This window comes from Siphateles boraxobius, unplaced genomic scaffold (assembly GCF_051911475.1).
Source record: "Siphateles boraxobius isolate OS27281-9 unplaced genomic scaffold, OSU_SipBor_1 9, whole genome shotgun sequence".
Lineage (NCBI taxonomy): Eukaryota > Metazoa > Chordata > Actinopteri > Cypriniformes > Leuciscidae > Siphateles > Siphateles boraxobius.
Genome location: NW_027509219.1, coordinates 29,950,705 through 29,966,109, shown reverse-complemented (window position 1 = coordinate 29,966,109; position 15,405 = coordinate 29,950,705). Strand labels below are relative to the sequence as shown.

At 38.4% G+C, this 15,405-nt stretch overlaps 1 protein-coding gene across 1 annotated transcript in view; it reads right to left on the bottom strand.

Annotated features, from left to right (window-relative positions):
• The window catches only part of med27 (mediator complex subunit 27), a 64,679-nt gene that overhangs the window by 44,642 nt on the left and 4,632 nt on the right, over window positions 1–15,405 (bottom strand). The window contains exon 3 of the mRNA XM_077222673.1: window positions 3,392–3,522. Coding sequence (XP_077078788.1) covers window positions 3,392–3,522 — 131 coding nt within the window. The remainder of the gene's footprint in view (window positions 1–3,391; window positions 3,523–15,405) is intronic.

Sequence of the window (15,405 nt, the reverse complement as noted above, 5' to 3'; positions counted from 1 at the left end):
TCTCCATACGTGAGCGCTCTGAAAGCGGCACTAAAATATGCGTTAAACTTTCACAGAGACATCAAACAGAAAGCACAAAACCTTTCTTTAAAGTGAATTTCGTTTTGTATTAATTGTATCTTAATTTTAATCAATGTTTCATCAACCAATTGCGTGGATTTAATAAATAAGAAGTAAATATAGCAGACGATAGATAATCACGAAACGGAGGCGCCAGCGCGTGAACTGGAGCTCGTCTCATAAATGAACCGAAACTCGGCGTATAAGGTAGCCTACATGCCTCACAGACATGTCTACTTTTAAACAGAACAATTCAAAACGAAAGAAAACAGACTACAGACTGCTCTCTGCTTATGTAATCCGTATGAAATGTGCATTTCTCTCTGCCGCATCTACTGCGAAGATCGTGAGTCAGCATAGCGAGTCACCTCAGAAATCCTTGTGATATATTCACTTTGTGCTGGTTTGACTTAAATAAAATAGTGTTTAAAAATTACTTTCTGTTTAAGTCAGTTTTGTGTTTGTGTAGACCATAACGCATAAAAGAACATTAATGGGAACATTAAAGAATGTTTTTTTTTTTAAAGTAACTAAAAAGTTACTTTTGACAGTAATGCATTACTTTTTGGTGTAAGTAATCAACAAAGTAATTGAGTTAACATCTCATAATGTACCTCAAACTGAGTAGTGTATCACTGAGAAACGTCCTGCTGAAGTCATCCTTGCGATGGAGGTTCGGGTTGAATAACTAGTTCCTTCAATGTTTCATCATCGGACTCGCGATTGGATTAATCCGGTTAAAATCGACGTCATCGTTACTGTCTTTAGTGTAGTGTATTTGCTCGCTGAGCTATAGGAAGCCTCCGGATGGAGCTGAAGTTCACTAAGGCCCATGACACACTGGCTGCGTGGCGTGTCGGTTTGTATTTCGGCTCCCATGTTAACAGGTTAGAGCTTGCAGACTGCCTGCGTGTCTTTATCAGTAGGCTTTATATGTATGCTTAACACGAAGTATAGGGCTTCCACAACTCTCCCATATGTCGATCAAGGGTGATCCGTGTCAGCAGCGCCGCGTCAGACCCGTTTCTGGTGTGCAAAGACACAGAAAACGCGACGCAGCCGCCACGCAGCTGACACGAAACAGAAACGCCACGCTCACGCCACGCAGCCAGTGTGTCACCGGCCTTATGGTAATGGGTGTTTAGCTTCCGAAAACAAAATTAGGAGCCTTTAAAATGGCATAACAGGGGCACTTTAAATCATTCATAATCTTTTTTTTTCCTTTGTACAATCTTACAAGTTGGAGATAATGTAACTATAATCAATTCATCGAGAAAGATAAAACACTTCACACTGAGTTAACTGATAAAATGCACGTAGATTGGTCGCACAGAAATCAAAGAGCATTATGGGTCCGGTTAAAAAACGTGAACCAACGTGTGTTCACTTTATATAGTCTTTAGGCAACACTTTATAGTCGAACAGAGATCGATTTCGGACATAGGACTGTAGCAATGTTCAAGGAAGAAGGAGGCGGGAACCGGCGAACAATCAAAGAAACTTTATTTAAAATAAAACAAACAAACCAAAATACCGCCAGCAGCCCCTCGCGGACGATTGCTGGCTAAAGTAAAATACAAATACAAACACGTTACAAATACAAAGACGTTCTCTCACGTCCCTCGGCCGTCCTTCGCCACATAGCCCCATCGCCCCTCACAGGCTGGGGGGTACCCACGAGCCTGTGCCTACTCCCCCCCGGCGGTGGCGATCCCAGGGGGGTATGGACCGACAAGGCGAGGGAAACGGAGACGGAAGCATGAGGAGCGACAGATCGAGAAAAAAAAAAAAAAAAAAACTTGGTCTGATTCCCACAACGCGCTGCCATCTGGTCCCCCACCAGCTGGGCGATCTCCTCCAAGGTGCCTGGCGGTGACGCTGGGTAGCCCTCGGTGGACGGTTCGACGCTCCTTCGCCGCCCGGTGGACGGCGACGGCTCCTTGGGCTCTAGGGTAGACGGTAGGAGTCCCCCGCTCCCTGCTCCTCCCCTTTTCCTGATGGACGGCAGCAGTTCTCCGGCCCACGGCAAGCGGCCGCAACTCCCCCGCTCCCTCCCGGACGGCAGCCGCCCCTCCAACTCCCAGGCGGCCGGCAGCGAGCTCAACCGCCCCCCCCCCCAGCAACTCACTCCAGCGCACCGCCTCGAGCGTCCATGGCCGCGAGTCCCCCCGTTCCTGCTCCTCCCCTACCCGGCAGATGGCAGCAGGCTCCGGCGCACGGCGAACAGGAACCGGCGAACAATCAAAGAAACTTTATTTAAAATAAAACAAACAAACCAAAATACCGCCAGCAGCCCCTCACGGACGACTACTGACTACCGAAAATAAATATAACTGCCAGCAGCCCCTCGCGGACGTCTGCTGGATAAAGTAAAATACAAATACAAAAACAAAACGAAATACAACTAAAATACAGGCCTGTTCCTCTCTCGATTATCAACGTCGTCGCTCCTCCTTTATGCTTCCGCTCCTCCGTGAGAGATGCGAGACCGGTGTGCTACAAAGGTGTTGCTCATTGGCAATCGCACCACCGGCCTCTCGCCGTTCTCTCACGTCCCTCGGCCGTCCTTCGCCACCAGGACATTATACATAGCAAATTTTTATTTCTTCTCCTGGTCCTTCAACCTTAGAAAGCACATTGCGCTACGAGTACCCAGGCAGGCATCGGAGCAAAGGAGAGCACTACAACTTGAAATAAATGAACAATCATTTTGAAGGACCTTAGAAAGAAAATAACACATTGCAACAGAATCAGATTAAAAAGAGCACATTTGCAAGGAGAAACAGAAGTGGTATCCCATCAGTGGGCTTTTCAGAGGGACACAGACCACCTGGGCTCCGCTCTTGTCTTTTCTATGTGTCCTCCATGGTTATTTTCTGTTCATTCTCTATCCGTCTTTCATCTTCCCTCCAGAGTAAGTGCTCTTTTCTCCTCTATGTTCACCAAATCCCACTCTCGCTACTTTATTATTAAAGCCTATGGTCTACGACCCTAGTGACACCAGGAAAGACAATGAGCTATTCTACTCTGTCACCATAATCGGATGAACCAATAGAGAGGAAGAGAATCAATGGTCACCTCTGACCTGCTGCCGGTGGGTCTATGGACAAACAAATGCTGGTGACTTCAGTTTCATGAATGTAGGCCTTATGTTGTGCTTCTTTAATCCTATATCTATGTTTGTACATGATAAGTCCATATGTAGTACATTTACTGGACAAGTTTAACACTGCAGAAATTGAACAAGTTTCACATGTGAAAGAGCCTACTAGGAGCATCAAAAAAACTTTCTGATTATGAGATACTGTGAAAAATATGAACTCAAACTCACTGTGTTGGTAGGACAAGGGTGCTGGGCTGGACTTTGGGTCTTCTTTTGGCAGATGTTCCCATCTGATTGGCTGAGCGTTTGAGTGACTGTTGGTTGAGAAGACTGGAGGCCAGACCTGCATGGTACTGCAACTACAGTAGGAAAAAAAATTTCTATGTATTAGGGATGTCACGATTAACACATATTTGCTTAATCGTGATACAATTCCATTATGTGACACACACACACACATACACACTTTACTATAATATATTTAGGTTGGTTGGGTTCTACAAAAAACAAACTTCCAGTTTCAGTAGGGAATTTTGTTTGTTAACAGGGCACACAACTGTGCTTGTCAAGTCATTTCTTAATTCCACATTAATTCATAGTTTTACGGCCAATGGATCAAATTTGATTCTCATGATAATGCTAACAAGCCTTGAACAGATTCGAAATTAACATTGTCCAGAGAACTTACTCTTCTGCTGCTTTACAAAGAACAGTTAAACATGCAAAATGAAATCACAGACTAATTGGGCTTTTAAGAATTGTTTACTCACAGCACAGTCCCAATGTTGTCAACAATCTGTTCTTCTGGGAGAAAGCACAGTTGCTTATATAGTACTCAATCACGTTTTTCCTTGTGTTGTTCCTCATCTCCTGCCCACCTCCTCCCCCTCGCCTCCTGTCTTACTATGTTGAATGTAACATGGTGACTGTAATATCTTTGGCTTTGATGTTGTAGTATAGCAGATGCCAGTACATAGCTTTTCCTGTTCATGTGATGAAACCATGTGAAAGTTGTCCTCTACCCAGAATGCACTGTTGCACTCTGTCAGGAGAGATGTTAATGGGTGTGACAGAACTCTGGACACCACCTACCTGATGCCATGGACATCGTCCGGCATGCTTAACCAACAACCCTCAATGTTGCAAGTAAATAACTCACATATGAGACTAAATTTCAATCTAGGCCAGTAAATAATACCTATGGTTAGCCACTGGCTAGAATTGATGTGCTCTATGTAAAATATGTGGTTTCTTGTTTTTTTACCTTTTAAAATGACTGTATTCGTTCAGAATTATTGAGCCTTTAAGACTAAGCAAAAGCCACTGCCGGGCATTGCCGGCTGGTTCCTTCGGTAGTGGGCGGGAATAATGCACAAGCAGCAATTTCATTGGCTCGTTCTCACCAATTACCGTCCACGTTTTGATTTTTAGCAAATGAGTTTGAGCTAACAGACAATGTAATCAATATTCATGAGCTCAACAACTCAACTTATCAGACTGTAGTGTTTTATATTATTATTATTATTATAAGTAGAAAAAATGTAAATATTACAATTTTATTAGAATTATTGTACTTTTTTTTTTCATTGAATGGCCAATAAAGTATAAAGCATCACATTTTTCACATCATGAAAAATTTTGAATGCTTGATTGATTGCTGTTGATCTACATATACACAGTCAAATAAGCTAAAAAATTTACAAGTAGTCAATGGCGATTCTATTGCCAAGGTGTGCATAGAAGGTTGACCAACATCTGGGGCAGATACATATTAGGAAAAGAAACAGAACTGGATAACTTCAATGCAAGTTAACAACTAAAAGGCTAACTTGATTGTAGATCAACTACTTTTAATAAAGAGTAGCTTATAGCTTGACAAACCACACCTTTAAAGTGCATTCTCCAACACAACTGCTCTAGGCAGTCAGCTTGCTGGGAAAAATCTTAAGAAAATCAATAATCCGTGAGCAACACGCACTGGTAGCGAGCTAGGCTGATCGTAACACAAGCAGTGACAAAAGTGATCTCATCAGGCTTCAGAATTCATCGGCATGCACACCCTCACAAACCAGGCTCTTAAATTAGAGCTTGCATAGGCCCGTGCCTCATTAATTGCTATTTAAATATTCCTCCTATTGAGCTAATTAGCCATGTTCCGAGGCAGTTTGCTAAGTGCGAAGCAGACGGCACAGCACTCCCTCTGTTTAATTTGGCTGACCAAAGCAGCTGTGTTAACGGGGAATTATTTTAATTAACTGAATCTTCTTTTCGTAGCTAATGAACCTACTTGGTAAGGGCCAGATCTTGTACAAGAGTAGCGTGTATGAAGGGAAACTGGGCTCCAGCTGTATAAAAAACCCTTGCTAATAAATAAAAAGCCTACATAACAAGGTAAGAAAAAAACACACGCATGAGATGCTGTCAAGATGGCTCAGGCGTCTTTGAATGTCAAGTGGCTTGAAAGATATTTTGCATTAAAAACATCCACAGCAATCACCACTGGTTTAAATATTGACGCCCTGATAATTGTGTAGGTCTGGTAGCGTTTCAAAAAAACAAGACAAAAAATAAAAAAATAAAAATAGAGAGGCTCTATGTATATATATATATATATATATATATATATATATATATATATATATATATATATATATATATATATATATTTATTTATGTGTGTGTGTGTGTGTGTGTGTGCGTGCGTGTGTAATATATATATATATATATATATATATATTGTTTAAAATAATAATAAAACCACCCATGTAGAGCCAACATGAAATCAAAAAGGGCTTAAATAAACTGATTGTGGAAATAATATCGGTTACAATGAGTACAGTGAGTAAATATTAAATATAAAAATATATATTAAGCAGTGTCAAAAAGCTGAAAAACATTAAGATACAGAAAAAAGTTTACAATTTTTAAACTATGCCAGCCAGTAGTAAGGCCTATGTATTTCTGTCAATTAGAGGAGAGCATGAAAGCAATCTTGCCCTCTAACATGTTTCATAACACGAACGCAAAGCAACATCTACAAGACAACCTCTAGAATTCACAAAGAGAGGACAGTAAAACAGAGACAAAGGACAAAAGATGTGGAGGACTGTGAAGAATGAGTACGAGAGAGAGAGAGAGTGAGAGAGAGAGATACAGGACAAGGGAGACATTACCCAGAATGCTGTCAGGCAGCTGAGAGTGTCATCTCATTGGGGCAGTTGAAGATTAAAGTGCAGGGTCAGAATCTGACTTGTGAGAGGATGCACGGGACAAGCACACACAATCAATGTCACCATCAAATGGAACAAAACAAGACAGCCTCTTTCACTGGAAGCAGACACAATCACAGAAGCACAGAAAAACCATTGCATTGTTGTCTACCACATTAGAATGCCATAATCCAATCGAAGATGTTGCACACCCCATTTTAAACAAGACACTTTCGCAAACAGGGTCTGTAAAACCCACCACACTCAAATGCAATTCAAGAAAAACTTTGGAAAACACTTTATAAAGCTGTGTTCACCCTTTAATACAGATTGTAATGCATATTATCTTTACATAATTAACTATAATCTGACTTGTATAAAAATTTGCAAAGGTTTAGCATTGATTCAGAAGCTCAATGCAAGCCACCGATATTGATCATGTTTCAATACATACTATTTAAACTTCCAGCAGTGAATAAATAAATATTAATGTATATAATAACTCACAACAATAATTCATAGGTAAGGCATTGCGAATGAATTATAATGCATAATACGTTTCAAGTGCTGAAAAATTAACATAATCTTAAATAGGATGTACATTCTAACACGTTTAATTCTTAAAAACCTCTTAAAGATTATTCTTTTAATGAGGCCAGTGCATCCCTCTCCACCATCTTCCAGAGTTCTGCAATGCTCCAACTGCAGTGCTTCTCATTCCTGATGCTTTTGCATTTAATACTAGCCTATAAGCAGAACTAGAGGACGAGCGCTTATGCAGGGGAACTGCATTATTCCATGCAACTAATTGCACACACCCATCAAACCCAATATCTATTCAAAGAAGCTTCGCCGAGCAGGGAACAGCAAAACCATGTCACGAATATTAAGTACAAGTTGAAACAACTCTCTTTGATCATTCATCGCTTGTTAGTCTGAACCCGCAATGATGAAATGACTGTTTGTATGAGTGCGTCTTTATCTAAAATCTCCCAAAATCTTTGCACAGCCTTGAGGGGAAAATCGCCTCAATTTGTTCAACTCAGATCTGTTAGCTTTTGATAGGTAGACTACTGGGAGAAAGTGTTGAAATAGTCAAATGACATTTTACTTTTAGCAACAATTTTTAATTTATGATCAGGTTTTTAAAAGCTATGGCCAGTTGTGAAGCCAAAGATTGTGTTGTTTCGAATCAGCTAGAAGGACGCAACCTAATGTTGCTGCTGGGAACTGTCCCTTAAAAAGTGTAGACTCTAAGGACAAAAACACCTGTTGAATGCCATATTAGATCTTCTTTAGGGAGTGCATTAAATATCCAGTATACATTAACATTTAGGGTGTGTTCACACTTCTAGTTCAGTTCTCTTGGTTTTTTTGGTCCGGAGCAAAAAATACATTTAGTCATAGTTCACACTGTCATTTTTAACACCGAACCGAAAGACACAAACCAGAAAACATTTTATGACATATATTTTGCAACAGAACTTACCGAACATCCAAAAAAATCCTGTGTGCTGGGCTAAATGTCCTCGTTATTGGTACATATGATGGTTTTATTTTACCAGCTGAAAGTTCACAAAGACCCTTTAAAATGTGTAAAGGAGCCAGACAAATGGGACCAACTGCAAAGAAACGCGGTACCAAACTAATGGGCAACGTAGCTCCTAAGAGGAGAAGAACATTCTGTCTTTTTTAGGGTCACATCTTGTGATATCACATCGCATTTTTGACTCATTTAGATACCTTTGGTCCGTGTTGCGTTCATATTTCAGTCAACTCGCACCAGAGTTGGTTTGGATACAGAACAAGACCCCCTGAAAAGGTGAGTATCGGTCCGCTTGTTTGGTGCACACCTGGGTTTGGTTAGCAGTATTCACACTTATTCAAATGAAGTGCAATAACAGAGCAATACTTTTTAATTTGACCAAACCTGCAAAGTGTGAAAACATCTTAAACTCCAGCAACATGCAGTGGAGCATCTAGTAAGAAACTAGTAATTGGAATAAACTGATAAACTAACAGAATTAGGCTAATAACTTAAGACAGAGCAGCAGCTAAAAAAAAAAAAAGATACATAAATGCTGTTCTAACTTCTATCCATATGCATAGTCTGTGATCTCATTGAGAATATTTATTCACATGAGATAATTAAGATATTAATCCCCATGCAACGAGAGAGAAAAAAGAGACCTAAAAATAGGGGAAGGTGGAATGGGGAAAAAGAGATTGACGGGCGGAGAGAGGAAGAGACAGCAATGCTGCAGTCAGGGGGTTAATTAATTTTTAAATATCAGCCAGGGATCACAAGGTCTAGGGTATTTTCCATGTCTGGATCTCATAAATCAGGGTTATGGGTAACGCAAATGAGATCAGACATATTCCGTGCAGGAAACCCGTTTGGATTTAAACAAGTTTCTACAGGCAGTGATTGAATAAGGAGAGAGAGGCATTTGAAATCAAAACAGTTTTAAAAGGCACAGTTCATCAAAACATAAAATTATGTCTGCTGTTGTTTTTCCTAGAGCTACCATAAAAGTAGTTCAAACGACTTCTGAAGTCATACGACAGCGCTATGTGAGGAAAAGACCAAACTTTAAGCTGTTATTCAGTGATAATATTCCTACACCGTTAACTACGCAAACCTATAACAAGTTATATGGACTACATTCATGATTCTAATATGGTGTTTTTGGAGATGTAATTACAGGTGTAGACACTATGAACAGTCAACGAAAAAAGCAAAAACAAAAAAAAAAGCAGCATGACTACTCTAAAAACATCAGATTACTAATTTTTTTGGGTGAAGTAGTATTTCTTTAGAAAATCGAGAATATTTACTGCACCATATACAGTGCTTAGCATTAGTGAATACACCTATGCTACAGTTAATTAAAAAGAGGATTAAAAAAATCCTCTTTTGGAAATTGATCTTAATGCCTTAATTAAAATAATGAGGTAAAATCCAACCTTTAAGGACACCAATTTGCTTTGTGATTTTTTTTTTTTTTTTAGTAAATGGACTAAATTCATTAAACCCAAACAATCAGACTTTTATTGAACGGTAACTGGTCTGCAAGGAAGTTCCTTTAAGTTATACGAAATTATCTTGTATATAGTTGCTTATTAAAAAAAATTCAAGAATTTTATTTCCTGGATTGGTGGCAAACATGGTAACTTTTTTAATGAAATGAATAGTAATGTTCTTGTTTTATTCTTAAAAGAATGCCTATCATGGTCCTGTATAGCCAAAAAAAAAGCCCCCCCCCAAAAAAAGAGCGAACCTGTAAATCCACTTTCCTCCAATTTATGATTTTATTCATATTGAATAAAATGCTTGGAATATTCAGAAATTGGAGTAAATGTTTCTAAATTCCCATCTTAAAAGGTTACAAACCAAGAACCAAGCAGTGACAGCAATTAGGTTAAACCCTACAAGAAAGTACATTATCATCTAGGTTCATACAATTTAACCATCCATCAGAAAAATTACAGGACACAACAGATAGACATCATCCCCACGGAATCCTAAACAAACAATTTAAATGAATATTCACTCACATGAATAGCAAGCTCTAAAAAAAAGTATCTATCAAAGGTTCCCTTGCTATTTTAATGAGGAATTAGCAGGCCGAGCGAGCCGAGACCACAGCTCTTTCAACTTTTACACTCCCTTGTCTTGAAACTAATAAGGAATCCAAGCTCGCTAAAGTTACCACATCAAACATTTTTCTCAGAGCAGTGAATTTTCAAAAGGTCGCTGCTTTTTTTGGCCCCTGTTAGTTGTTTCTCGTTCTTTTCCACCCCTTTTCGTCCCTTTGCGCCATGCTGATCTTTAAGACTGACCAGGCTATTAGTCCTCGCAGGCACAGCAATTGGCAGACACATGCTCCATCATTAACTGCAGGGCTGAAACATGTTGTGATGGCAAGTCCGCTGCTCTCTGATCTTATTGTGGGCTCCGGGTTTGAGGCCTGCCATTTGTTTCTTCTGACAGCTTCGTTCAAGACATGATTAAAGCGCATAACCAGCCGCACGGTTTCAGGACATTGTACGATGTGAAAAGGCATGAGCCTCTGGGACATTCATGGCATTCTTTTGATTAGTTTGAGGGCAAAAAAATCAAAAAGGAAAATTTTGTACGCTCTGTGATTATATAAATATCCATAATTTGTGACTAGCTGTTGGACACCCAGCCTAATGGCAACTGTATTACTAAAATCAAGATGTATTGAATGCATAAAGGTGGATATTGTAACGTAAAAATTTTATTAATGCATATAGAACCTACGTTAATGGTTCTGTCAAATGTCACATGATCAATTGCTATACAAAGAATTTAATTTTACATAAAAAAAAACAACAAACCTGTATGACTGACTTTCTTCAGTATTTCAGTCCACACAACATTGTTCGAAATATCTTGTTTCACAAAAAAACAATCATGCAGGTTTGGAACGACAAACCAAAATTTATTCAGACACCTACAACATTTCTCACATTGTCACAGTTTATTCGCTATAGTTTAGAAAATGGTAATAAAATATGACAAGAACTCAAGAGTTATCAAATCAGTTGATATTTCACTGGTTTTGGCCATCCTTCTGTTAGACTGTCTCACAAATGAATTAGGTTGAATTGCTGTCAGCTGGTAAATTTAAGTACACAATTAGATAATACCAATTTAGGTCAACCAATTACCGAGCAAAGCTTAATTTTATTCAGTCTGTGGTGTAAAAAGGTCGCATTATCGATTAAAGAAACAACACTTAAGCAGAACATGGTCGGGTCAAAGTGTCTGAATAATTTTTGGTCCCAAATTTTTTACATTTTACAGGTCCACTGTATGAAGAATTTTTGGGTAAAATATATCACAGTTTGCTTTATTTTGCTATCCTCCCTTACATACAATGAACTATAATGTTCTGCACCCTCTAGTAAAGAAATATCAAAAATTATATCTGGTGTCTGAATAATTTTGGTTTGACTGTAGGTGAGTACATCATTACAGAATTTTCATTTTTGACTGAAATACCCCTTTAAATTTTGAAATAATGGTGCGTTCGACTTCAATTACTTTTTACCTTTTTTTTGCTATGTGAAATCTGCATTGAGAATCATTTCAATCGTATTGGCATTAACCGAAATGTTCGTATAGTTCCAGACGGACATGATATAGCAGGAATGAAATAAAAAATAAAAATACATCTAGACTGTTCCCTTATCTCATCAGAAGTCTTAGCGCTCCCTGAGCTGGCTTTACTATGAATATGATTTGGATTCCATTCCGTCCATGTTTTAGAATGAAGTCAAATGTGGAATTTCTTCGAGATCTGCTTGAATGAAGGAATTGCTTATGTAAAGGGTCATTATAAAGTCTATGTCCAAAGAAGGGAGATTTTCTATAATACATAAGCAAATTACAATCTTAGCAATTTCACACAAGTGGGGCTAATTTCTGCTTCTTAATCTTTTGATCTCATTAGTTCGTCCATTTGTGTAAGACGGTCGGTTAAGTAGAAGAATATCAAAGCGCCGTTGGCTAAGTGACCTTGCGAAAGTCAACGAAGTCTGTGTCTCATTTTACTCTCAGAGTTTCCATCAATGACAGACATATGCACTCGTGATGCATGGTCACAAGTTATAAAGACAATTAAAGGGAAACATGTTTAGCCCTTGGGAACTAGCTGTCACTCATCATAACTTATAGCCTGATGTGTTTGGCTCAAGAAATCTCAAGGTCTCCTCCTTCCTGAGGCTTTGGCTTCATTAAATGGGAAATACATTTGCATATGGTTAGTTGTAATCTAATAAAAAAAGGGGGGAAATATGGTTGCTATTTCTCTTAATAAGCATTTTACTATTATATTATATATAACAATTCAAAATACACTTACAATAAATATATTGATGAGCAATAGGACAGTCAAGTGACATTGTTAACAAAAACTAAAGGTATAGTTCACTCAAAAACGAAAACCGTACCTGGTGTTATTACAAAACTTGTGCTGCCTACCTGCTCTTTTCCATAAAACCAAAAGTTACTGGAAATTTATATTTAAAAATAAAATTTACTAAAATGAACTACTAAAAATATAAAATTAAATAAAAAAGCCCCATAAAAAAGTCCACACGATTCCATACACCATTTGAAGGGCATTGTATGAGGAACATATCAAAATTAAATTGCAACAGATTTAACTAAGAGTTACATTTTAGCCTTTTTTTCTCTCACAAAGCTATTGTATGGTTTCAGAATGCTTGCTCAAAATGCTAAACTCATATGGACTATGTTCATGCTCCTTTTTGGGCCTTAAGCAAAATATTATAGGGGTGGAACAACATTAAGGTGTGTAAATAACACAAATTTCACTATTCTGTCTATGAAGTAAGGTTTTTTTTACAGAACTAAACCAACAGATGTACTTTCACTCTACCCAAGTTTTAACCCCCGACAGAGACACAAAAACAAACTGTTAGCTCAAACACAGATTAGAATCATGAAACATTTCTGCAAAAACTCTGAATTGTCCCATAATTCATGTGCTCCTGGCAGCCCCGGGTCTGCTGGCACTAGGGGAGCACTAGTATTTAAAGCTGACAGAATAACAGCTTGATGTCTTAACTGTGCACTGGAACAGGGATAAGCAGGTGCTTAAATGTCTCTGTGCATCCTGACATCTCTGTTGTACTGACAGAACACAAACGCATGTGTTAAATACAATGTTGTCTGGCATTAAACAGACGTTCGGGCTTCCAGCTGACAATGAAACAGACACTTTAAAGTCACGCAGTCGGGAGAAGCCATGGTCAACACAAACATAAGACTTTTGCAAAGAGATAAGCAGTAATACTGATGCTGTCCAATATTGATTGACAAAAGCTGGTCAAGTGATCTCAGAAAAAGTAGTTATTGGACCGTTTCATTATTTATTGGACAATTACAATAAGGTTCCATGTGTTAACATTAGTTAACTACATTAGTTAAAGTGCTGTACATTAAGTACATTAGTTATTATGCAGTTTTAAAGGTTCCTAATATTGTTTTGAAAGAACACTTTAATTTTCTCATAATATACATTGCACATCACCTAATTTCTCAAAAACCTTGAAACCGGTTTGTTTAAATATTCTGTCTCTCTAAACCTCTCCTTTCCGATTTATGTCGATTTTTTTTCATTTGCATTGTTCTTGTACTCCATGTAAAAGTCGAATGGCGTGTAAAATCAAAAGTTGTATCTGTTATTATAATATTTACTGGACCTAGGTAACGATGAACAGTTGCATTTTTTTGTAACAAATGTATTGCTCATTGTAAGTTACTGTTAGTTAACGTAAACTAATGGGACCTTATTGTAAAGAGTTACCATTTTTAGTTTAAAATTTTCCTTGCTTTATTTTGTACTTAAAGGTACAATATGCAAGATTTTTTGACGAGGGCGCTACATTCAAAACAACAACAACGGCGTAGCTCGATGACGATGTGAGGGAGCGTGGAATGATGGGAACTGTCGTTTTAAACTCCACCGTGGATATAATTTAGTCAGACGGGAATTGAAAATCATGTTAATGGATGAGGTTAATTTTTTTTATAATGAAATGGTTTTTGTGGCGAGGGTGGCGTGGTTCAGCGCGGTCTGTAATGGGAGAGAGAAGAGACGAGAGGGAAGTAGATCAAGTGCAAATGACGAACACCTGTGTCTTATTGCAGTGATCGAGAAAGAAAATTGCAGAGATTCTATTGCAGAGAAAGAAAACCGGTGGATCCGAGCTCTCATTTTTGAACCGTTTTGTGCCGTCGCGGTTGCCACGGTGAATGCGCGTTGTGTGCGACTTTTGTTTGTTTTGTTTTATTTTAATAAAGTACGAGTCCCAGTCACGCAGACTCCTGTCTTCTTCCTTCATGACTCTTGAACCTCATCACACTTTTATTTCATTAAAATGAATTAACCGCAAGAAAAGTCAGGTTTAATACTAAATTGGTTATCATAGATGTTACTGTATTCCGAATTCATTATTGTGTTAACGCTGTGCAGTTTTACGTGTTCTAAACAATTGTTGTAAAAGTACATTCGAACATACTCACATCATTTGCCAATATACTGATTAATCTTTGTGTATACCACATGCTATATTTATTTACATGGCCATAAACATCAGACGTGATAAACAATGTCAATAAACTAAACACATATCTAAAGCAATAATACTTCCCTAACATAAACATAACTATTAACGAATGCTACATTTGGAAAATATAAAATTAAGCATGCTTTGTCGACAGAACCAGCTGCAATCGGTAAAGAATAATTGTGTTCCGTAACGACTGCATGAGACAAGCTAACGTTTGTAGCTTGGTAGACGCTACAACTACAACTTCCACATTTGTCAAGGACTCCACGCAGTATGAGCGGAAACCGAGGGTAACGCAGATATGACGGAATTGACTGGCGACTCCCAGCTCCCCCTGCTGTAACGCCCCGTTTCCTTGGTTAAAATCGCAATTTTCTCATGATTTAAAAATAGTTGGAAACATTTGGGAAATTGTAAGTAATCAACTTAACAAAATATATAACACTGGCCTTGAGATTCTTACATATTGTACCTTTAATGTTTTCTAATGTAAAATGCTTCCCAATTAAAAAAATAAAACAAAGCCTCAGGAAGGAGTGGACCTTGAGATTTCTGAGACAAAACACACCAGGACATAACGAAGGTGAGTGACAGCTAGTAGCCAGAGGCGAAACATGTTTTCCTTTAATTAACTCTTCATCTATTCACTCTCAAATCCAACCGGATCACATTAACAGTTCTTGAACAGATTACATGCCCACCAAAAATACCATTAGCAATATTACAAGATGGTCGTCTTTGGCAAAAGTACAACTGTGAAACATACATTATTGTAAAAATGCCAGGTCAAAACCACACACACACACACACACACACACACACACATACACACACACACACACACACACACACACACACACACACACACACACACACACACACACACACACACACACACACACA